The sequence below is a fragment of the Saccopteryx leptura genome, chromosome X (genome assembly GCF_036850995.1).
Source record: "Saccopteryx leptura isolate mSacLep1 chromosome X, mSacLep1_pri_phased_curated, whole genome shotgun sequence".
NCBI lineage: Eukaryota > Metazoa > Chordata > Mammalia > Chiroptera > Emballonuridae > Saccopteryx > Saccopteryx leptura.
This window is the reverse complement of record NC_089516.1, coordinates 34,303,928-34,326,804: the sequence shown is the minus strand read 5'-3', so window position 1 is coordinate 34,326,804 and position 22,877 is coordinate 34,303,928. Positions and strand designations below refer to the sequence as shown.

The 22,877-nt window shown below is 59.3% G+C and overlaps 1 protein-coding gene across 2 annotated transcripts; it reads right to left on the bottom strand.

The window, feature by feature from the left end:
• Positions 1-5,586: 5,586 nt before the first annotated feature.
• On the bottom strand, positions 5,587-21,079 carry BGN (biglycan). Of its 2 annotated transcripts, XM_066356842.1 has the most exons (9): positions 20,939-21,077; positions 13,014-13,111; positions 10,803-11,054; positions 10,339-10,451; positions 9,169-9,382; positions 8,572-8,682; positions 8,317-8,410; positions 8,098-8,236; positions 5,587-6,788 (listed from the first exon to the last, which is right to left on the bottom strand). In XM_066356842.1, the coding sequence occupies exons 3-9, from the start codon at positions 11,050-11,052 to the stop codon at positions 6,591-6,593; spliced, it is 1,119 nt and encodes a 372-aa protein (XP_066212939.1). In that variant the 5' UTR covers positions 11,053-11,054; positions 13,014-13,111; positions 20,939-21,077; the 3' UTR covers positions 5,587-6,590. The 2 variants fall into 2 exon arrangements, with proteins under 2 accessions (XP_066212939.1, XP_066212938.1); XM_066356841.1 differs by lacking the exon at positions 13,014-13,111 and having other exon boundaries at positions 20,939-21,079.
• Positions 21,080-22,877: the final 1,798 nt, after the last annotated feature.

The window sequence follows — 22,877 nt, the reverse complement described above, 5'->3', positions numbered from 1 at the left end:
AAAAGCTGAAGCCAACCTCCAATTTATTACTTCGATCTTAGCCAAAAGGCTGAGAAGTGACAACCCCTGATTTCCTGGACACCTATCACAGGCCCTGTGCTGGCCATGGAGTCTGCTGTCATTGTGTGAGAGCCAGCCACCTTGGAGTTGCTCTTCCTGCCAGCCCACACTTGGAGGGGCCCCAGATGTCACCTGGAGCCAGTTGTGAAGCTAGGCTTTCATCCTGGCCAACAGATGGGATGCCAGCTGCCCCTGGGCACCCATATGATGGGAAAGGAGCTCCAAAGGACGGGAGCGCCTCCTGAGAGCACCAGGCCTCCCGTCCCGGCCAGGTTCAGTCTGGGTCCCCTTCTTGGTCTCCCACAGTGTGGCAAGCTTCTTGGGCACGTCCTTCCATCCCAGACCTGAGGTTCCTGTCTCTAGAGCCAGAGGAGGCAGGGGCAGGCTGCTTCCTTGGGCAGGGGGTACACCCCGGGTGATAGCAAACACCTCAGTTATCAGCCAGCCTCCTAACAGACACGTGCGGGCAGCTCTGGGAGGACAGGTGTGAGAAATGGGGGCTGAGAGGGGAAGGGACAGACCCACATGTGCAGACTTGGAAGTGGTTAAAGGAAAGATAGAAGACTCCCCTGGGGCAGTGTCATTGCCTTCCTTCAGAGACCCAAGCAGCTAATGGGCTCAGGGAGGTGATGGCCCCATCCAGGTTGTCCCTGGGGGCATGTTCGTGTTCCCGATGGCTGCCGTCCACATGGCAGCATTAGCACCAGCATGTGAAGTCAGTCCTGCCCCCAGCGCTGCGAGCCAGCTGCCATGGCTGGGAAGTTACGTGCAGGCCTCTTCTCTTCCTGTGCTCAGCACAGGCCCCCTCTTGATGGGAGGGAAGAAAAGTTTGAGGTAGGGATCACCTACCAATGTCCTTGTGCCTCTCCCTTCTGGCCTGGGGGCACTGCCAGAAGAGCAGAGCTAGCCCAGGTAAGAGTGGGCTGTGCCACATGCCCCTGTGATGAGGCCCACCAAAGCCAAGGTCAGCTGGCTAAGGAACAAGGTATGTATGTAGCATTCAGGAGGGCTGAAGGCACGGAGTCGCAGCCCTTCAGGATAGCATCAAAGCCCTCAGTCCCTAGCAAACAGCAATCTCCGAGCATCTGATGGGCCAGGAGAGGAGATGGTGTGGGAGTGGGGGAGCCTCCTGTGTGTCACTGATGGCCCTTGCTCATTGGCCAATCCCTCTTGTTTTCTCCATCTGTGTAGAGGTGGGTGGGGAGAGCTTCTCTAGAAAATTCTTCCTCAGATCAAAGCCTGTCTTCTTGCACTGGAAATGCTTAGGGAGCAGCCCCAGGGAGGCCCACAGCCAGGGCTGGGGCTGTGGCAAAGGAGGAGGGTTGGCCTAGTGGCCTAGCCCTCTCTGCCTCTGTGCACCACCCTTCATCCCTTTCTTCCTGTCTTATCTCTGGTCCTCATTGTGCCCTTGTCTCCTACTGCATCTCACTTCTACATTGTCCACAGCTCCTGCCCACTGTCTCCTCCCACTCCACTCTGATACTCTCAGCCTGAGAGACAGCCGAGCTCGAGAAGCCTGCTCTCAGCCTGTGCCTCTCACACACTGCAAAGGAGCCCACTCTTCCTTTTATTGTGTGTGACAGAGACAGAGAGAGGGACAGAAAGGGACAAACAGACAGGAACGGAGAGAGATGAGAAGCATCAGTTCTTTGTTGCGGCTCCTTAGTTGTTCATTGATTGCTTTCTCATATGTGCCTTGGCTGGGGGGCTACAGCAGAGCGAGTGACCCCCTTGCTCGAGCCAGTGACCTTGGGTCCAAGCTGGTGAGCCTTGCTCAAACCAGATGAGCCCACGCTCAAGCCAGTGACCTCGGGGTCTCGAACCTGGGTCCTCCAGGTTCCAGTCTGACGCTCTATCCACTGCGCCACCGCCTGGTCAGGCCACTCTTCCTTTTCCTCCTGGCCCATAACCCCTCTCACTTCTGGCCTCTAGCCCTCTTCAGCCCTCACTTTCCTCCCCCACTTTCTGAATGCTTTCTTTCCCAGGTCCTCGGGCCACCCCACCACCTACCTCTGCGGGCCTGCAGCTGCCACCCGCTTCGCCCTTGCCTGGTTTTCCTCCTGCCACTTTTGGTGTGGCTGTCACAGCCTTCTCTAGGGACAGCAATTCTTCAGCCCAGCCTTGAAGTGAGGGAACCTCTGGTTGGGCTCCAGGTCCCTCTATTTTTTGTGCGCCCACTCTTTTTCTGGCTGAGATCATGGACCTCCCCTCCCCCAAGGCCTTGAGGGCCGTCAGTGTTCACCTGCAGCCTCATGGCAGGCTGAGACGCCCCCAGAGAGATGTGCGAGTCCTGCCCCCTGGAACGGGACTGGGACCTTATTTGGAAATAATGACTTTGCAGATGCGGTTAACTTACTGGTCTTGAGATGGGGAGACCATCCTGAATTGTCTGGATAGGACTTAAATGCAGTGACAAGTGTCCTCACAAGAGGGAGGCAGAAGGAAAGGAAATTTAACAGGCACAGACACAGAACAGCAGGCCATGTGAAGATGGAGGAAAAGACTGGAGTGATGCAGCCACAAGTCAGGGGACGCCTGGAGCCACCAGAAGCTGGAACAGGCCGGAAGGACCCTCCCTTAGAGCCTTCAGAAGGAGTGTGCCCCTGCTGACACCTTGATTTTGGACTTGTGGCCTCCAGAAACACGAGGGAATCAATCTCTGAAGCCACCAGTTTGCGGCCCTTTGTTACAACCACTCAAAGAAATTCATAGCAGCCTGGCCCTGGCCCAGGCCTGCAGCGCACCTCTCTACAGGCCTTCCAGATTCTGGGGCTTCATAGATTTCACCCCAGAGGTTCTGGAAACCCAGGGTTGCATCTCCCAACCGCTCAGGGCTGGCTACAAGGAGGTGGTCCCTCGAGCACAACTCCCAGTTGCCAGACCAGCTCCAAACTCCAGGCAGTCCTGCCCTGCCCTGGCAGCCCGTGTTCAAAGAGCACTGGGGCCCTTCAGTGGGCAATGGCGCCCTGCTCCATGTGTCCAGAGTGACTGGAGTCCAGAGCCCATAGGGGCGGAGCCTAGAGACCACAGGGGGACCGGTCGTGGATGAACACTGCACCCTAAGTTCTCAGAGCAGCCCTTCTACTGGTCCTTTAGGCTCTGCAAGGAGGGGTTGGCCCTCTGAGGTGCCCTGTCCCCATCCCTGGCCATGGCCTGTGGATACCTGGCTGGCTGCCCCTCTGACAAGACCTGACTTGTCTAAACCTAAGCAGTGAATTCGGCTTAGTCTCCAGCTGGGTCCTGCCACATCCAGAAGGCACCTGACCAGTAATAAGTACTCAGAAATGTCCCCTACCCCACCTCCATGTCATTCCAAGTCTGATCCTTGGCGGCCTCTCCGTTCACGGGACTGCCCTCCCTAAGGGGTTGTCCCCGTGCCTTTCATTGCCTTGTGTGTGCGTGTGCCGGTGCACGCACATGCGTGCCAGCCCAAGCTCGCCCTCTGGCTCAGACCTTCCTCTGAGCTGCATTTGCATGCCCATGACTCCTGGGGTGCTCCTAGCCCTCGGGTAACATTTCTCTAGGGGCCTCAGACCTGGAGGCCCCACACTCCCACCCTGCCCACTTCCTTCTTCTCACCTCCTGAACAATCTGCCACCAAGTCCAGGAGTTCCTACTCACCCCAAGGTCAGGCTGGAACGTGACTGCTCCCCCACCTTCCCTGCACTTTCTACCTGAGCTCCCCTAAGCCCACCGCTCACCTACAGCTCAGCGTGCTCATCCCAGCTCTCTGCAGCTTTGCCACCCTGGGGATTCTTCTAATCAAAGCTGGGCTCTGAGCTCCGCGAAGAAGAGGCCACGCATGTCATGAAGTGTATGTGAAACTGCACGTGGGAGCTGTTGGCTGGCAGAGAGAACCTTGATGTTGTCGTCGATTGGTTTGTTTCTTTTTAAGCCCAATCAGTGTCAATTTCTGTATTCATATTCGCCTTCTTCTTCTTACTGTTATTCATCATCTAATAGTTTGCAACACACCTGATAGCAGAGTGAAGCTCAGTAACTCGTCTTTGACCAACTGCGCTGGGTGTGGAGCCCCTTAGGCTCCCCTCCAACCACACTCACAAGCCCTTTCGGAGGGTGACCTATTCAGCTCTCTGGGCTCCTGTTTCCGGGCCCAAGCATTCCCCTGAGTGTCTCACAGCCTTTGGTCTGGACAAAGTATGGGTCCCACCTGCAGGACACTGTCCCCTACCCACCAGACTTACAGGACACCTTCCCTGGGCTCCAGCCAAAGGGGTCTCCTCTGCGCCTAACAACGTTATTGCTCTCGTCCCACTAGGTTGTCATGGCACCTGCGTCCCTAGAGAGGGAGGCAGAGAGCAAAGAAATGGCAGGAAGGCTGAGAAGGAGGTAGGGAGAGGAGAGACCCACAGCGGGGATGCCCACAGAGAAACAGCCTGAGAGCTCCATGCTTCTAGATCACCGGGATGCTTTCTCCATGCTTCTGACTGCCCCTCTTCCCTCCTCCCGACCAGGGAGGGGACTTGACCAAGGCCCTGACTCCTGGCCCCTGGCCAGTGCCCTTACCCTGAGCCTCCCTGACTCAACAGATTGCTGGGCTATGGAGCACATGGCCCAGAGTAGTGTTACGATGCCAATGGGTGACATTCTATCGCTGGGCCACCATGATGAGTGGTGCCCCCCCATTCCCAAAAGGAGAAATCCAGGAACACTAGGCGCCCTGGTGCCAAGCCAAGTGGAAGGGCAAGGCGGCTGTGTGCTCAGAGGCAGTGCGCTGCACCTCCGGGCTCCTTCTCTCCCGGCGGACCCTGCCTGCTCCACTTTTGCGAGCGGCCTGTAGCTGCCTGGGGAAGCCCTGGCTCCCACCACTGGAAGCAGAGGCCCTCCGTGTGGGATGAAGGAAGAGCAGCCGCCTCGGCCCTTTGGGCATGCCACGCAGGGAGCATTGTTCTGGGGACTGTCCTCCCCACGCTGCCCTTTCCAGGGCAAACTCATGTCCCCAGGTTTTCCAGGCTGTGTTCTGGATCCTCTCTGGGGAGCTGGCACCAGCACGCTGCAACCTGGGCTTGGCTCTGCCAGCGCAGCGTGCCCTGCAAGGTGGAGGTCATGCCAGGAGCCCAGGCCAGGCCGGCGCAGGTGCTGCCACAGGAACCCATCAGGACGGGCGGTCAGGGGGCCCCTAGGGTTCCCTGGCTTCCCTGGGAGGGGGAGTTAGCCTGGTGCTCTGCAGCCTGCAGGGGCACAGCCAACACACCACTCCGGAAGCACAAATGTTACCTCGGTGGGCTCGCTTCAGGAGCCAAGTCTAAGGACAGCTAGGTCAATGGAAGTGCTTAGAAGGGGGGAAAGGGGCCAGACTGAGGTCACCTGAGCTTCTTTGTACAGCCCCATACCTGGGGGTACCCAGGGCCTTTGCCCTGAGGGCCAGGAAAGCAGCGAAGAGGAAGCTCCAGGCTTGGAGGGGGCACAGAGAAGCAGAACCTGGGAGCTGGGCAGAGGCGGTCCGTAGCAGCTCCCTTTTCTGCTTGGTCACCAGTACCACCCCAAGAATGGTGACACACAGAGCCATATTGCACAGTGTTTCTTTAATTGAAAGATAACAACCAACCTCAGAAGCAACCCCTCCTCCAGCTGAGTGTGAGCGCTCGAAACCCCACCACCAAGGGCCAGAAGCGAGGCAGGAGGAAGACCTAACCATCGTGGGGGGAGGGGGACAATGAAAAGCGTGCTTGGGGCTCCAGTGGGCTGCCGAGCCCCTCCTGGGGGCCAGACTTCCAGGCCTGAGCCCAGCGTTTCCCCTCTCGACTAGAATGTGTGGGAGGCAGCACCTCCGCCTGCCTCCTCCAGGACAATCCAAGCTTGGGGGAGAGGTTTGGGCAGGGCAGGCAGCTGTGAGGGGAGCTGCGCCCCTTCCCCAGCTTGTTGGCTAGGGGCTGGGAAGAGGCTTATTGCGACAGAGATCCCATCTAGCCCAAATATGTAAGAGGAGAGGGAGGACAAGAGAGACAGAGAGGGAGAGGACTGATTTAGGAGCCAATACAGCAAGGAGGCTTGGATGGATGGACCATGAATTTGCATAAAGGTGGAGAACCATTTGAGGTTAAAGGTAGCAGACCAGGTCAATAAGGGCCAGAAGCTGCAAGTTCATGTGGAGGAGGAATGTTGAGTGGGCCCAAAGGGGTCTGCTGTCTCCATCCTTGCTTGTTCCCCCCACCCCCACCCCCAGTCCTAGGAACTGGTTTCCCTGGCCTGGAGCTTCGAACAATTTAGTTTCAGAGTGAACTAGAAGAACATTTGGTGGGGATGCCTCTGAATAGCTGTGGTGGTGGGAGGGGCAGCTCTGAAGCCAAGGGGACCTGCAACCGGGTCTGGGATTCATGCCCCACCTGCATGCTTGGGGGCCAGGGTGAAGGTGTCAGGGGACAGCAGGTGGGCGTTGGGGGTCAGGGCTGGGGCTGGGTTGGGCGCAGCTGGGCACCAGCTTTGCTCCATTGCTCTGTCTCCCCTTCAGGATGTTTTCTGTGCTCCCCAAAGACCCAGCCCAGGCCAGCACAAGGCTGCTGCCGCCTCTACTTTTTGTAGTTGCCAAATTGGATGGCCAGACGGTCAGTGACACAACGGAAGGTGGCTGGCTGCACCTCCCAGTAAGGCACAGGGTTGTTGAAGAGGCTGATGCCATTGTAGTAGGCTCGCTTGACTCCGAAGCCCATGGGGCAGAAGTCGTTGACGCCCACCTTGGTGATGTTGTTGGTGTGCAGGTAGACCACCTGGGGCAGAAGAGGGTGGCCTAAGTTCAGTGCCAGTGGCCCAGGAGCCCCAACCATCTCTCCCAAGTCCGTCTTGACGACCACCTTCATTACCAGCATCACTTCGTTGTATTCCATTTGCACCACAGCCCTTTGAAAACCCGGATGTGATTCTCCCACTGGGAGGAGCAAACCAAGGCTTGAATATGGTGGTCAGGCAGACCAGGGGCCGGGATGAGAGGCTTAGGTGGGTATGTGGTAGATGGGAAGTGAGGAGCACTTGGTGGGGAATGGTGTGGGGGTGTCCATGCTGGAAAGATGGCACTTTGGGCTCACGGAGGGTCCCTGGCCTTCCCTCTGGGTTCACAGAACTCCTTCTGGGTCTATACATCTGAGCCTCTCACTCCAGGGACTCAGAGGCATGAGTGGAGAAAGAACCTTCAGGGTGATTTCCTTTTCCTCCCAGTCCTCAGGAGCATTTACCCTCTATCAGCCTCCCCCAACTCCCTGAAGCCCCTCTCTAGGGGAGGGACAGAGCGGACAAGAGGGTGAGTAGGTTAAAATGCCCAGTGACGGGTGGCGGTGGTGAGGAGCTCATCTGCAACAGCGCCCTCTAGAGGCATAAATGAACCGCCGCTAGAGGGCGCGCTCAGCCCAGCACTGCCAGCTCTGCTGCGGCAGCTGGGCTGTCCTTCACATAGGACTCTGATAGACTGGCTGGACAATTTCTGGGAACGGCGGGTCTCCTGACAGGTGTGAGTGGGATTGAGGAAGAGACTGAGGGGCTAAAGCAGGGCTAGGCAAAGCCAAGTTCATCCGTGTGACTGGAAACCAAGCCAGGGAAAGGGCCCTTAAGAGAACCCCAGGTAAGACCCCGCAAGCCGCCCCCACCCCCCGCCGTCAGCCCACTTCTTGCGAATCTATTTGTCCATCCCCATGCCTTAACCTTTCCCTGACGCCCCAGCCCTCCCCTCCTAGGAGACCTTCAGCTCCAATATCTAGCAAGCCACCTCCTGTTCATCTGTTACAACCTCTCTGTGCCCTTGCCCCGCCCTCCGTGCTGTCCTGCCCTCCTCCTCCTCTTCCCCAGCACAGACCATTGGCCCCGAGGAAGGGGTCCTCCTGACTGCTCCTTCCAGATGAGGAGGCAGAGGCAGAGAGAGAGCAGGAGTAAGCGGTCAGACCATGCAGCTGCCACCTGCACAGTGAGTCCCACTCTCTACCTGGGGCCCGCACCAGGAGGGGCCGGGGTCCACGGAACTGCCCTGGGGACATGGACTGCGCCTCTTCCGCAGTGGGTACTGGAGGTTGCTCCCTAGCCAGCTCTCACCTGGAGTAGCTTGAGATCTGCAAGGCCAGCAGGTACCTTGGACAGCTTGTTATTGTCCAAGTGCAGCTCCCTCAAGGTGGGCAGAAAACTCAGGCTTCCGTTCTCGATCATGCGGATCTGGTTGTGGCCCAGGCCCAGCCTGCAAAGGGGTGGTTGAGACGGACTGAAAGGTCAGAGGAGAAGAGGGCGGGGGCGGCCGCCGCCCTCAGCCCCGCCCACCTGTACAGTTTGGAGTAGCGCAGCAGGTCCTCCAGCTCGATCGCCTGGATTTTGTTGTGGTCCAGATGGAGTTCATTCAGGGTCTCAGGCAGGTCTGCCAGGGGAAATAGGGTGCTTTCAGACGAATGCAAGAGTGTGTGGGCTAGCGCAGGGGAGGGGGATCTGATGAAGCCCTCCCTAAAAAGACTGAGTGGCTATAGAAGGCTCTAGACCCCCGGCTCTTCCCAGCATGAGCAGAAAGGGGTTTCTTCCTACCTTTGGGGATGCCGGTGAGCTTGGCTTCAGAAATGCGCAGGTAGTTGAGCTTCAGGCCATCGAAGGCTCCAGGTTCAAAGCCACTGTTTTCCAGGGGATTCCCGCCCATCTCTAAGAGAAAGGCTCCCTCAGCCCCAGCGCCAGAGCCAGAGCCAAGCTGCTCCCTGTACACCCCAGGGTCTGCTGGCTTTCTGACTTGGGCTGGCCTGACAGACCTGGCCGATGGCCTGCTACCCTGTCTCCCTCTGAAAGCAGCCACTCATTTATTGGGCAAATCGCATACTTCTAGCTGTTCAAGACCACTAGCCCACGAGGGCACTGGCCCTAGTATCAGCCTCAGGGGGCAGGGCGAGCAGGTGGAGAAAGGAGCCCGTGGCAAGCCCCCGCCAGCTGTCTGGTGGCATTGGTCCTTTCCCTCCCCTTTTTCTACGGTCCCCTGGTTTCTCTTCACCTAGATTTGGCTTCTGTAGGGCATGCCCCTAGGACAAAGCCCGAGAACGTTCTGTGAGACCCTTATTGACTGGAAGAAGTCCCTCTCCTGGACCCTTCCCCCCAGCTACCAAGGTGAGGGCCACCCCAGGCCAGGGCCACACTCACCGATGCAGTTCATGTTGCGCAGCCCGCTGAACACACCCTTGGGCACCTTCCGGATGTGGTTGTCATGGATGCGGAGCTCCACCAGGGAGCTAGGCAGGTTGGGAGGGATCTCCACCAGGTGGTTCTTGGAGATGTAGAGTTTCTGCAGCTTCCGCAGCGGGCTGAAGGCCTTCTCATGGATCTTAGAGATCTTGTTGTTCACCAGGACTAGAGCCTGAAGACAGGTGGGCGTTGGAGGGGAAGGGCCAGCTCCCTAGTCCACCCAGGGCTTTCTTCTCCCTCCCCTTCTCTGCCATCTGAGCTGGAAGTTATTGGAACTTCACAGATATCTGAGTCCCAGGTGGGCCTCAAGGGGATCGTCTGCTTGTGGGCAAAGTGCAGCGCCGTGATCCAGGACTCAGGCCTGGAGATGCCACTACTGCCTAGTGCAACCCAGTGCTTCTCCAGGCCTCAGTTTCCCCACTTGCACCATGGCTACAGTGAAATATGTTCTTGGGGAGAATCAATAAAATGAAAAAAGTTTCCAGCCAAAAAGGGGATGAAGCTGAGTGACTGTCCTGCACTTATGGTTGCTGACACCCACACACGCGGCCCTGACCCCCAACGCTGCCTCCGTGCCCACCTCCAGACTTCTCTCAGGACTCCACATCCCCAGTCCCTTCTTCTTTTTTTTTTTTTTTTTTGCATTTTTCTGAAGTTAGAAATGGGGAGGCAGTCAGACAGACTCCTGCATGCGCCCCACCGGGATCCACCCGGCACGCCCACCAGGGGGCGATGCTCTGCCCATCGGGGGCGTCGCTCTGCCGCAATCAGAGCCATTCTAGCGCCTGAGGCAGAGGCCACAGAGCCATCCTCAGCGCCCGGGGAAACTTTTGCTCCAATGGAGCCTTGGCTGCGGGAGGGGAAGAGAGAGACAGAGAGGAAGGAGAGGGGGAGGAGTGGAGAAGCAGATGGGCGCTTCTCCTGTGTGCCCTGGCCGGGAATCGAACCTGGGACTCCTGCACGCCAGGCCGACGCTCTGCCACTGAGCTAACCGGCCAGGGCCCCCAGTCCCTTCTTAACCTCCACAAGTACATGCACCCATCCGTCTGGACCCAACGTCGCAGCTGGAGACCGCCCACTTCCTCTTGGCCCCTTGAAAGGACCGGCGTGGGCGCAGGGCGGGCTTACGTAGAGGTGCTGGAGGCCTTTGAAGTCATCCTTCCGGAGCTCGGTGATGTCATTGCTCTGCAGGTCCAGCAGTGTGGTGTCAGGCGAGATCTCCTTGGGCACAGCTTTCAGACCTGGGGGCCAGCACCACCGTCACCAATGCGAGCCCAGGCCACAGCCCCAGGGAGGCTCAGAGCCCGAGGACACGCACACACGCAGGTGCACAGCCAGGGCCTCCACCGCAGACAGGCGGGAGCGCCAGAGCTGGCAGACAGAAGTTCGTCTCACTCTCCATTCTCTTGCAACCAGACAACTGGACACCCTCCAACACTGAAATCAGGACCCCCGGGCCTGCTCAGGGCCAGCCCATCTACGCTCCCAGCCTTCCGCGCCTGGACCACAGGACAGACATGTCCCCTTGATAGGGGCACCCGGGCTGCGCCTGTGCCCCCACACACTCCTCCCACCGTGGCCCCAGGACTGACCCAGGTCAGAGCACTGAACAACCCGCAGGTGGCAGTGGCAGCCGAAAGGACACATGGCGCTGAAAGTGGGCGTGAGGGAGTCCAGGTCCGGGACGCCCGAGGTCGTGTCGGCCCCCGAAGCCTCCTCATCATTCAGCATGGGCAGCCCATCGTCCAGGGTGAAGTCCCAGAAGCCCTTCTGCTCAAAGGGCAGGGCCTGGCTCAGGGTCAGCAGGGACGTGAAGAGCCACAAGGGCCACATGGTGGGCATGCCTAGGAGGCCAGGGCGAGGAGGGGCCGTCAGGAGCGCCTGGCCGGTGCCCTCACCCACCCTCTCACCCCTTTCTCAGCCACCCCCCCACACCAGGGTCTGGGCTTCTGGATGTGTTGTCACTGTGTCCCCCATCCATCACTGAGGCCCGAGCGCCAGAGAGAGGGAGTGTGGGCATCCAGGAGGCACCTGTCAGGATAGCGGCATCTCCTTCTGCTCCCTTCTGCTCCCAGGCAGGAAGGACCTGGCTTCCGTGGGAAATGCAATGTCTTTCCAGTTAGGGAGACTGCAGCACCCTCCCCCAACACACACACACGCACGCACGCACGCACACGCACACGCACACACACACACACACACACACACACACACACGCCACTGAGTCAGCTGGCAGCTGCCTGGGGGGTCAGTGAGGTAAGTGGAGGAGGCCAGGGAGAGAAACCCAATCATTTGCCCCCCACGCGCTTTGAAGATACCACTGTGGCCCTGGGCCAATCCCACATGCTCAAGGCAATGTGGGCACAGTCAGGGTTGAGTAAAGGGATTATGAGTAGCTTCCTTTCCCGCCTGAACCCCCCACCTTGAAGAACACCCACATTTTTTCTAAGAAAGTCAAGAGGCCAAGGCACCAGTCTGGGCACAGAGGCAAGGTGGAGAAAGAGACGGGCATCCTCCATGGCCATGAACAGAATCACCGTTAGAGGAGACCTCCCCCCCGCGCCACTTCCCCCCCCCCGCCACTTCCCCCATCCGCCGCCACTTCCCCACTGCTCCTGGATCCTCAGCTTCCCCCCCCCCCCCCCCGGGGCCCACAAGCCTCCCCTGGCGGGGCCCTCAGAGCCCTGGGGCTCCCACCGCTTCTTCAGTCCAGAGCCCAGCTCCCCGGAGAGGCACCCCAGGGAAGTAGACTGCCACCGGGGTAGTGGGCAGGGTCAGACTTGTCTGGAGACCCCCCCAGGCCGGGCAGCGAGGTGTGGGGGTGGAGGAAGCTGCCCTGCCTGAGCCTGCCCCTGGCACCTGTCTCTACCAGCGTCCTTCTTTAGCCAGCAGAGGCCGCCCCCTACCCAGAGGCTGCTGGACCCAGCTAAGGCTCCGTACAGGAAAAAGCCAGAGCCCCGTGCCTCTCCCCTAACCCCCTACCTACAAGGATCGCCTGCGACGGCCCCAGCCACGTTTTCCCTATCTGTTACACAGGAATAAGAGTACTCACCCTGCTTGCCCCACAGGCTGCCTGGGTGCATCTGTGGGCAGGGAGCCCAGCTGACTACCAGGGTCTCCTGCAGATCCCACTTGGACCCACCCCAGGGAGGACCTTACTTAAGGCCCACGTTGGCCAGGGGAGGGGTTGCTTGGGGCATCTGTGAGGCTGGGCGAACACCCCAAGCCTGACGGCTAGCTGCAGAAGTAGAAGGGGGACCCTGGAGGTAGAGGGCTCTGCTCAGCCCAGGCCAGCACCTTTGGAACAGCTTGGCCGTACCTGCTGCTTTCCCGGACAGGCCCAGTCCACATGGGGCTAGACTGGCTGGCACAAAGCTCCGCCCCTCAGATGCTCATCCATCTCTGTCTGCTGTCCTTTCCTGCACTCCTCCTACCCCCTAAGAGGTCACATGGCCTGCCCTGGCTCCCACCATCCCCGAGGACAGAGTTGCGGGAGGGGATGGCGGGAGGAGCCCAGGACATGGTTCAGTTGACTAAACTGCTGAGCCAGCCCCAGAGCACCCCCAGCAGGGACCAACAGCCCTCCTGAGTGCATTGCCTATAGTGACAGGCTCAGAGACGTTGCCTGCCTACCCTGGGTTACACAGCAAAGTGAGGGTCCCTCGCATTGGGGCAGCACCCAGCTTCCTTGGCTTCTTTAATCACACCACAGGTTACACCAGCCCCAGGCTGGCCATGCAGGACTCAGGGGACCCCCAGAAGGCCTTGGCACAGAGTAGGGAGAAGGACTGGGGTTTGCCTACCTGAACAGCAAGTCCGTCCTTCTTCCCCCGAGTTTGCAACTCTCAGGGCAGAGCAATGCGCGCAGGGCCCTTATCTAGGTGCCACTGGATGCCCAGGCCTGGGCGGAGGAGGAGCAGTGGGAGAGAGAACAGGAAGGGGAGGACGAATGCAGGAGAGCAAGATGGAATGGGAGCGAGGGAGGAGACTGCTCCCCCCTTTGTCTGGCACCCTTGCCAAAGCCACTACCTCACAAGGGGGATGAGTCAGGGCTGGAATGCCCAGCAGGAACCTTGGAATTATCTGGGACCCACAGTCCACTGGGACAAGTAGGAGTGGGGTGGGGTGGTCTGGCCAGGCCCAGGAGAGACCGGGGAGAGGTGGGCACAGACAGGCGCCGTACAGCCTGCTGGAGCTAGAGAGAGCTGAGGAGCTCCACAGGAAACATCTGTCCTGCCGTCTGGCCCTGCTCTCAGGGGGCAAAGAACGGACAGGTGCTGGAAAGGCCAACCAAGTGGTCTCACAGGGCCTGCCCTGGCGGGGATGGAGGCTCTAGAGGAGTTGAGCTAGCTCAAAGCAGCTGGGCCTGATGCCGCTGCATCTTGGGGCCAGCCTGGCCCCAGGAAGACTCACTCTGAGGGGAAAGGAAGCTGAGGGCTTGGAGGCCCTACACCAGGGTCCCGTGATAGAGGCAGAAGACATGGTTTGGCTGGTTCGCCCTGGTTCCTGGCCGGGCCCGGGCAGTGGGCAGGCTGGCAGGGAGGGGTCTGGGCGGGCTTCCCGGCACAGCCATCATTTCCCCTCGAGGAACTGGCACAAGACTCAGGCAGAACTATGCAGAGGGGTGGGGACCAGCTGAACACTAAGCCTGAAAGAGGCAACAAGAGACCCCTACAGAGCCAGAAGGAGACAGGAAGGAGCCTCAAGGGGCTGTCCAGGAGGAGGGCTCCTTTGCATCTAGTGCAATTAGTATCTCCATTTTATGGAAGAGAAAATGGAGGCCTAGAGAGAGGAACAGATTTTCCCCAAGTCAGCCTGAAAGTTGGGGTCCAGCTTGGGCAACTCTGAGCTGTCAGACGGCAGCTGTGCCCCTCAGCACAGCATGAGGGCAATGGGGCTCTCCGGGCAGCGCTGGCTGGCTCAGTGTGGGCAGTGCCAAGAGCCGGGGGAGGAGATCGAGGGGGCTGATGATCGAGGTGCGGAACTGTAGTGCTGTAGACAGGTCACGCTGCCCCACGTTAAGCATGTCCCTGCCTTCTCCTCACTGCCTCACACTGCTCCCTATTTCAAGTACACACACACGTAGGAGTCAGGAAAGCCACAGCCCAGGAAATGAGAGCCCCCCCATGGACACATACTGTTCCACAGCAAGCCCCCACACTACCCAGGCCTCTGGGCCTCAGTTTCCCTTCATTGGCCTACCTAGGCATGTCCCCAAGGACTTCAGAGAGGGCCTCAAGCTCCATCAAAGTGTGCTTTGAGTTCTCTGGACCCCGCCTTCTCAGAGCAAAGGAAAGAAGTGGTCATGGCCGTGAGGCCTCAGGCCTGGCGCCCACAGGTGTGAACGAGGGAAGAGGCTGGGCTTCCTGGAGCCCGCGCCTCCAACCCAATAGGGCCCTTTTTGTCTGGCCCTCTGGAAGTCAGAGCAGTTCTCCGAGCAGGATTGCTCCAGGTTGCAGCCAAACAAGACACATTGGCAGCCTCTGAGAACATGGAGAGGGCGTGCCAGGCATTCAGGCCAGGCCAAGGGCAGCGGGAGCAGGACTTGAGGTCTGGCATGCTCTGGGAGCTCGCCGGCAGATGTGTGGCCCGTAGCTGCCAAGTTGTAGATGCCAGGCGCTGTCCCTCAGCCTCAGCCTGAGCTGTCTGGCTCCAATGAGCCACCCAACCTGACCTCTGACACGCGCATCGTCCTCTCCTCGGCCCTGCAAGGTCCCTGAGACTGCGCGGGTGGGTAGGGTGAGAGAGAGACAAATGATTCAAGGCACCCTTCCTCCCCTCTTCCTAACCCCATTCGCCAAACCCTCTGGGCCCAGCTTCAACCAGTAGGCTAGAGGCAGGGGTTCCCAGGTGGACCCTCGACCATTCCCTACTGCCTTCCCAAGCCCTATGCCGCTGGCCCCCCAACAACTCCACTCCGCACTTCGGTGTCAACCAGAGAGAGAGGACATGTGTCAACCATGTGTGTGGGTGGGTGGGGGGACTGTATGAAGGGCTGGTGGCCGGAGTGGGGAGGGGCTGGGCCTTGAACCCTTCCCTGGCTGTATCTGCACACCGGCCACCCTGACCCCGTCGCCACCGCCTCATCAGCATGCCTGCCAAGCTACAGGGGGAACAGACACCAAGTATGGCTTGTCAGGGCAGCTTCCTCTCGCCGTGGCCCTGGCGCTTCTGGGGTGATTGTACAGAGTTGGGTCTTCGGGGACAGTCTTGAACTGGACATGGGTGTTGGAAGCTGCAGAGAGCCAGCCCATTGGCTGCAAAAGGCTGGCGCGGGTAGGTGGTAAGGCAGACTTCCCTCCCACAACATTGAGGAGGACCATCCATGCCTGCCTCCACCCTGGCAGGAAAACTCTGGAAAGCAAAAGGGTCAAACTCCTGGCCTTCTGCCATGTTAGGGGCCAGGCAGCAGAGGACCCAAGTCAGCTGGGGGTCCTGAGGTTTCTGGTCCTTCCACACCTAAACTGTGTGCCTGTCCTCCTCCTCCCACTTACCAAAGAAATCCTGAGCTCCTCACCACGTTCTACAGTCTTTGAGGAAGCGAGAGGATGCTATCACCTCCCGGGATGGAGCAGGGAACTCAAATGATTTCCCAATGACCATCAGAAGGAAGCACCACTTTTTACTACTTAATGAATGGGTAAGTTGAGGCTCAGAGTTTGTCCAAAACTCTTGCCCAAGGCCACACAGCAAGGAAATGTTAGAGCTGGGACTCTACCCTAACCCTTACCCTAACCCTAACCCTAAGCCTAACCCTTACCCTAACCCTAACCCTAACCCTAACCCTAACCCTAACCCTAACCCTAACCCTTACCCTAACCCTAACCCTTACCCTAACCCTAACCCTAAGCCTAACCCTAAGCCTAACCCTAACCCTAAGCCTAACCCTAACCCTAACCCTAACCCTAACCCTAACCCTAAGCCTAACCCTAACCCTAAACCTAACTGGCCATGTGTCTGGCCCCACCCTCTGCCATAGACGGCAGACTTCTCTGCAGGCCCCAAAGCCATGAGATCACACACTCTTTGGGCTGTGTAGGGGCTAGACCAGCCCCTAAGGTCCCTGGAGAAGACTCCTCGGTAGCTCCCTCACCCCAGCAGGGAAGTGAGGCTGTTGGAAGCACAGCCCTGCTCTGTGGGTCCTGCGCCCCCTTGTTTGCAGCATGAACCCTTTAGAAACATAGCACCTTTCTCTGACTGCCACCATCAGTAGCTTCCCACTGCCCAAGGGGCCTACCCCCTTCATTGATGGCTCTGGTGGCGCTGTTTTAGCCTAAGTGTACCCACCAGGCCAGCTCTGCCTCCGCCTGCAAGAAAGTCGCCTGGAAAAGCCATCACCCTGGCAGGCTAGGGAAGTCTCCTGAGCATTTTAGGCCCCAGCAGGCGCCAGACCCCCCAGGGTGATGTTCTCAGTCTGGCTACCAGAGCCTGGGACCCTGCCTGCCTCGCTTTCTGGTTGAGCTGGGCCAAGACAAGGGAGCTTGGCCCAGCTCCCAGGGCCGGAGAGCTGCCAGCAACCCTGAAGGGAGACCCTAGCGCCCCTTCTCTTCGTGGGCCTAGCACTTCCTGCATCCCCTTCCCTACACGGGGTCCCGCTGTCTTTCACGGGACCCTCTTTGGCTGGGGTGGGACCTAACCCTTGGCAGCCAGCTCAGAGGCTCCAAGGCCAGTTCACCTTCAGCCCTTCCCAGCACTCCCGTGCTCAGGCCTCTGTAGCCGGGTAATCTCTAAGGCCCAGGGGACCATAATGAAGGCTGAACTGGGACTCAGACCTCGGAGAGGATCAAAGTCACCCTCTCTTCTGCCTCCAGGACTTCCCCTGTCTCCAAGGACAGAACTCCCAGAGCCAGCCTCTTTGCCCTCTGCTCCTCTCTTTCAAACCCAACTTCTATTCCCCAAATCTCTAATCCCGCGGCCACACGGGCTTCTGACTGCTGTGTCCCCACTGGCCATCCGTCCTCCTAGAGCAGCGGTTCTCAACCTGTGGATCGCGACCCCGGCGGGGGTCGAACGACCAAAACACAGGGGTCGCCTAAAGCCATCGGGGTCGCGACCCACAGGTTGAGAACCCCTGTCCTAAAGGCAGCTGGTAGGGGAGAAGCAGGGGTGAGTTCAGAGTCACACAGACTCTGGGACCTTTTCTAGCCCACTGCCCCCTAAACCTGAGAGATGTGTCACCACAGGGAGGGAGCAGATGTGAGTCATCTGAGTCCTTGTACCATCCCTGGGCTCAGGAATGTCAGGGACGCTGGTGCTGCTCTGTGTGGGCTGCAATGGGAGCTGACCAGCATCGAGGCGCCCGCCATGGCCGCTCGAGGCCCTGCCCCTGTCCAGTGCAGAGAGGGTGGGGAGAGATTAAACAGGGTGGGCTGGGTCCCCTTGGAGCCTGGAGTCCCAGTGGGGATGAAGGATGCTCTGGGACCCTCGGGCTGTATGCTCCAAGTGGGGGAAGGGCCTTCACTGCAGGACCTCCCATTTGGAAGGTGGGGAGCTGGTCTGGAAGGCTGGAGCAGGGCCTGGCCATGGCGCTGGCCAGTTACTCTCAGTGGGCCTCAGGCCCGGGGCAGGACTGAGCAGACACAATCCCCATGCTCCCAGCACAGCCGCCGCTGCCTGTCCCCGACTGGCTCCAGCTAAGACGGGATTTACAGAAAGGGTTCCGTGGCCCAGTGTGTGAGCAGGAGAGGACAGGAGGGAGGGGAGGGACGGAGCCGGCAGGGCCCAGGTCTGCCTGCCTTTAGAGGGAGCAGGGGCTCCCCCCTACCCCACAGGTTATAGGAGAGTACTCCGGAGAGTCACTGTCACCTCCTAGTCCCTTGCTTTGAGGCAAGTCTTAGGCTGGTGCGTCCCCTCCCACCAGCAGGGCCGACAGATGTGGGGTGGAGCAGCTCAGGTCAGGCCCCAAGTTCTCCCCCTCTGGGGTACCTGATCAGGAACGGGATGAAGTCTTGACAGGGCTAAGAAGACTCTTTAACAATCAGGATGGACAAAGATTGTGAGGGGTCCTTGAAGTGTCACCTGCAAGAGCAGTGGCCCAATGGGTGGGGCTTCAGAGGCCAGGCTGTCAGTGGGAGAAGAGGGAAGCCCCCTGAAAGGCCTTACTTGCAGACCCTGGTGTTTGGGCTTATTACAACCCCCTCTTCTGGGCACCCGATGCTGGCGCTGGAGGGGACGCTCTGTGGGCTTGAGTGACCGCAGAATCTTGCCGAAGAAAGGAAACTTGTCTTACAAATACTCCCTTTCCTCCTATTCTTCCCTGTTTATACACCTCCAGTGGGCCAGGGCTTGGGAAAAATGTGGGCCAATGCTCAGAAGTCACCCTACATTGAGGTCAGAGGGCCAGCACCCCAACTTTCTGGGCTGACAGAACGGACACCAGACCCACCAGTAAAGGTGGGTCTCAAGTTCCTTCCCCATCTACTAAACAAGGGCCTTGGTCTCCGCTCCAGGGCGAGCTGAGCACAAAAGCGATGGCACGGTTAAGACCCACAGAACCCTAGGTCCTGGGGGCTTGAAGTGGACCAGGGAGCAGGTGGGCCAGGGCAGCCACTCAGCAGCTCACATGCTATGGGAGCCCTCTCTGCTCAGACTCCCAGCTTGCTCTCGCTGCCTGGCCCCTGCAGCTTGGACGCAGCTCTGGGCCTTCCTTTCTATTGCACCCACACAGTCTTGCCCTCACTGGCTCCCCCATGCTGCCCCATGATACCCAGACATGGGCAAGCGCTATGCGGAGGTGCCTCTGCTCTCTAGCCCCGGCTCCCCAGGATGCGGGTGGCGCGGGCAGCAGCGCGTTGCCAGGAGGCGCTTACCTGCGTGGATATAGTCACGTGCATGCATTCTCACTCTGCATGAACTTGCACTCCTGGATGCACATCCCCAGAAACCTTCCTTTCTGGCAGTAAGGGAGGCCTGAGCACCGCCAGCTTGTCTCAGTCCCAATCAGGCCCTAAGGGCAGCGAGCTGGCGGGCCAGGGAGGGGCGAGGGCAAAGAGGCAGGAGCCTCCTGAGGACGGACGGGACTGGCTGCGTCTGCAACCCCAGCGGCCCTTCCGAAAACTGTTCAAGAACCATCTCCCTGGCTTGAGCGAGGTCTGCTCCACTTGGAAACACCCACCACCTTGCCTTGGAGGACCCTGGGCCTTCTGCTCCGCTCAGCAGCCTGCACTAACCAGTGCCCAGGCCCCAAACCAGTGCAAGATGCAGTGAGGGGTACTGTCACCCCCACTCTTCCAGGGCACTCGGGGCCACACCCACAGAGCTCTGTTCTCTCTTTTTCTTCTGGGTCCCTTGACAGGCCCCTCTCTATGCCAGCCATCTTGAGAGCTTGCTACCTCCCACACAGATCGTCTCGCAGTACAGTTGAGCACAGGCTATTGTCATCAACACTCAAGTGACTTTGATGATTCTCCGGGTGGTATGGGGTCAGTATAGCCAGAGTCTGTCAATCAGAAGCCCTGGGTCCTGACCTCAGCTCTGCCCTTGACTGGCTGTGCATGCAAGCACGAGCAGGTCCCGGCCCCTCCCTCTCCGGGCCTCAGTTGCCTCCTCTGTACAATAGACGGGGTGGGGAACAGGCCCAGCAGGAGCCACCCTCCCTTCCCAAAGGGCCCCGGGGGAAACCTTGCAGAGACCCGGGACTCTCCCCCCATTTGAAAGATGCCCTCCACGCCAACGTCTGGGCTGGCCTTGGAGGACAGGGTATCTGGTCAGGGAGCTCTGGAAGTGCACCCGTCCCTAAAGGCACCCCTCTTGGGATGAGGGCGTCCCAGTTGGAAATGGGTTTGTAGTCTAACATGTGCCCAGAGTCCCTAGAAGTCTTCCAGGGCCCCAAACCAAGGTGACACGGCATCGTTGCCTGAGTTTCTCTCTGCCTCTCCCCAATTCCGAGTCCCGATCCAATGGGGTTCTGGGGAGACTGGGTTGAGCTACCCAGGCAGCACCACCCAGAGCCCTAGCGGCCAGGGCTCTGTGACCCACAGCTCGCTCAGAAGGCAATAGAGGCAGGACATTAGCTTGTGGGTGAGTGAGGAATATCTGGGCAGGCGTGCCTGGGAACCAAGTCTCTGAGCCCCCACAAAGGACTGGCCTGGGCAGTGGGGACCACTCCCTGGTCACGGAAGCTCAGAGGTCTTCTGGACCTGGACCAGGCAAAAAACCTCGAGCAAGGAGGCTCGCCTGCCTGGGCGGAGAGAGCAGAATGCAGAGACGCCAGTGGGAGTGCAGGGTGCACCCGGGGCCTCGCAGTGCAGGGAGGCGGCATTGGCAGAGCCGGGGTGCCTCGGTGATGCTCCGGGCAGCAGCCAAGGAGAACAGCCCGAGAGGAGGCAGCTTGGGTAGATGTGGGGCTGAGCTAAGCCGAGCAAGGTCAGAGGGAAGAGGGGAGGTGGGGGTGGAGAAGGCGCCTGGAGAGGGAGGGGAATGGAAGCAGAAATGGGGCGCAAGGACCGAGGGTGCTGCAGGGTGGGGATGAGGGAGAGAAGAGGTGAGGACCACGAGGCAGCCGCAGGGCAGTGCCCTGGGAGCCTGCATGCGGCCTGGGGGCAGGAGAGGGCAGTGCGGGCAAGGGACAGCAACAGAGGTATGGGAGGGCGGCGTCGGGGCGGCAGGGTAAGGGTTGGGACTTTCTGAGAACAGTGAGAGGGCAACAGAGCCAGGCATGAGACATGGAGGGCAGCAAAATGCCAGCGTGGGATGCGGGGACAGTGAGTGGCTGGCGTGGAGGCCCTACCTGGGGAGGGGAAACGCTGGGTGCAGGCTGGCTAGTTGGCAGGCTCGGGTGTCGGGCAGTCCGTGAGTCTGTCTGGTCTGTCCGTTGGGCCGTCCAGAGCAGCTGCTCACTCCTGGGCAGTTGGTGGAGAGAGGGAGACAGAGGCGATGGGAGGGAGGCTAAAGGCTGGGCGGGCCGGGCCAACAGGGAGGGGGCGGGGAGGGAGGAAAGGAGGGAGGGGGCTGGTGGGGCTGAGAGGGAAGGAGAGGGAGGGAGGAAGGGAAGGAGGGGGCAGGCTTCCCGGCCCCCCTGGCAGCTTCAAAGGGAGCAATTTTCTTGTAGACGGCTGGGCTAGCTGCACCCACTCCCGGCTCCCGCTCACACCCCTCCACCCCACACAGTGCAGGGACACACACGCTCTCTCACAAGGACCCTTGGCGTCTCTGGGCAGGCGCAGCCTTAGAGATTCAAACTTTCCACTGCCCAGATGGGGACACTGAGGCCCAGAGAGGGGCGGGAACTGGCTTTCTGGCACTGGGTCGGGCAGAGGAAGACGAGAGGACAGAAATGAGGGAGAGATGAGGGGGAGGCAGCTCTGGTTGCTAGTCCAGCGAGTGGCCCCAGAAGTCTGAGCCTGCCCAGAACCTGTGGCAGCCTGGGCCTGGACAAGGAGGTGCTTCTCTGGGATCAGGGAGGCAGCTGTTGTGAATTTCTGGAAGAGCTTCCTGGGAACTCTGGACACCGCCCCCCGCCCACCACATTCTCTCTCTCTCTCTCTTTCTCTCTCTCTCTCTCTCTCTCTCTTCAGCCTTTTTTTCCCCTAAAAAAGAGGAAATGGTCCTGTCAGTGTGATCTCAGAAAGGGACTCAGCTGGGGGCAGCAGGAGGGCAACACAGATTCCTGGACCGTCCCTAGCTTGCCTGCCCTGCAGCTCAGACAGGCTGAGTGGGAAAGCTGGTTCAGCGAGAAGGAACTCAACGAGTCATCTTTTTGCTCAATCTGTGCTGGTCCCCTAGGGTGTGATAACCGCTCTGTGGGTCGGCACTTCCTTAGGGCTCGAGCTCTGTGCTGGACACTTACTCACTGGGCCAGCCAAACATCCCAGGAAGAGGCTGTCATCCGCCATGACACCCATGCAATCACTAGAAGCTTGGCCACTTTCTGAGGACCCATGCGAGCCCACCTCCAAACTGTGTCTAGAGTCCAAGGGCTCCCTGTCCAATGGGGTCCCATTCCTCCCCTGGCCCATGTACCCAGCGTGCAGCGGGGCCAGGCCAGAGCCAGCCTCTGTCATGGGCTGACACTGCATTGAGGGATTCCCACAGCTTCCTGGAGACAAAGGAGGTAAGGAGTGACGCTGAGATCTGCACAGGAGTCTAGGAAGCTGAGAGGGGAAGACACTAAGTCAGGTGACACAAGGCAGGACACAACTCCACAGAGACCAAAAGACAAAAGTATACAGAGAGGAAAAGCCCAGCACACAGAGGCGAGAGAGGCAGCCCAGGAAAGGGGGCCCAATGAGTGGAGAACAGAGGCGAGGTCTAGGGGTCCAGCCCATCTGGCCAGCTGTCATTCATTTATTCAGTGCTCAGCCCAGGCCAGTATGCAGGTGGGGTCTAGAAGGTTCTGCCTGGGGGAGTGGTTGGGCTCAGGACCCCTTTCTTGCCCCACCATCAGTTCAGGGCTCCCAGCCAGGACTTGGAACACAAGATGGGCCCGACCAGGCTGTGGTACTTGCCTACAGGAAGCTCCCAGGCTGGGTCATGAAGAAGGGAGACCTGGGAAAGCAGAGTCCGGATTGGGAGCTCTGGCTCCTTCTTATTTTTGTGGACGAGGCGATGCGAAAGGTTGTGACCAGGAGCCCGGAATGGACACATGCCCTTCCAGACAAGGCGAGTCAGTTTCTTTGCATGTGGGTTTTTTTTTACTGTTTATTGGAGACATATTCCAACATCTCTGG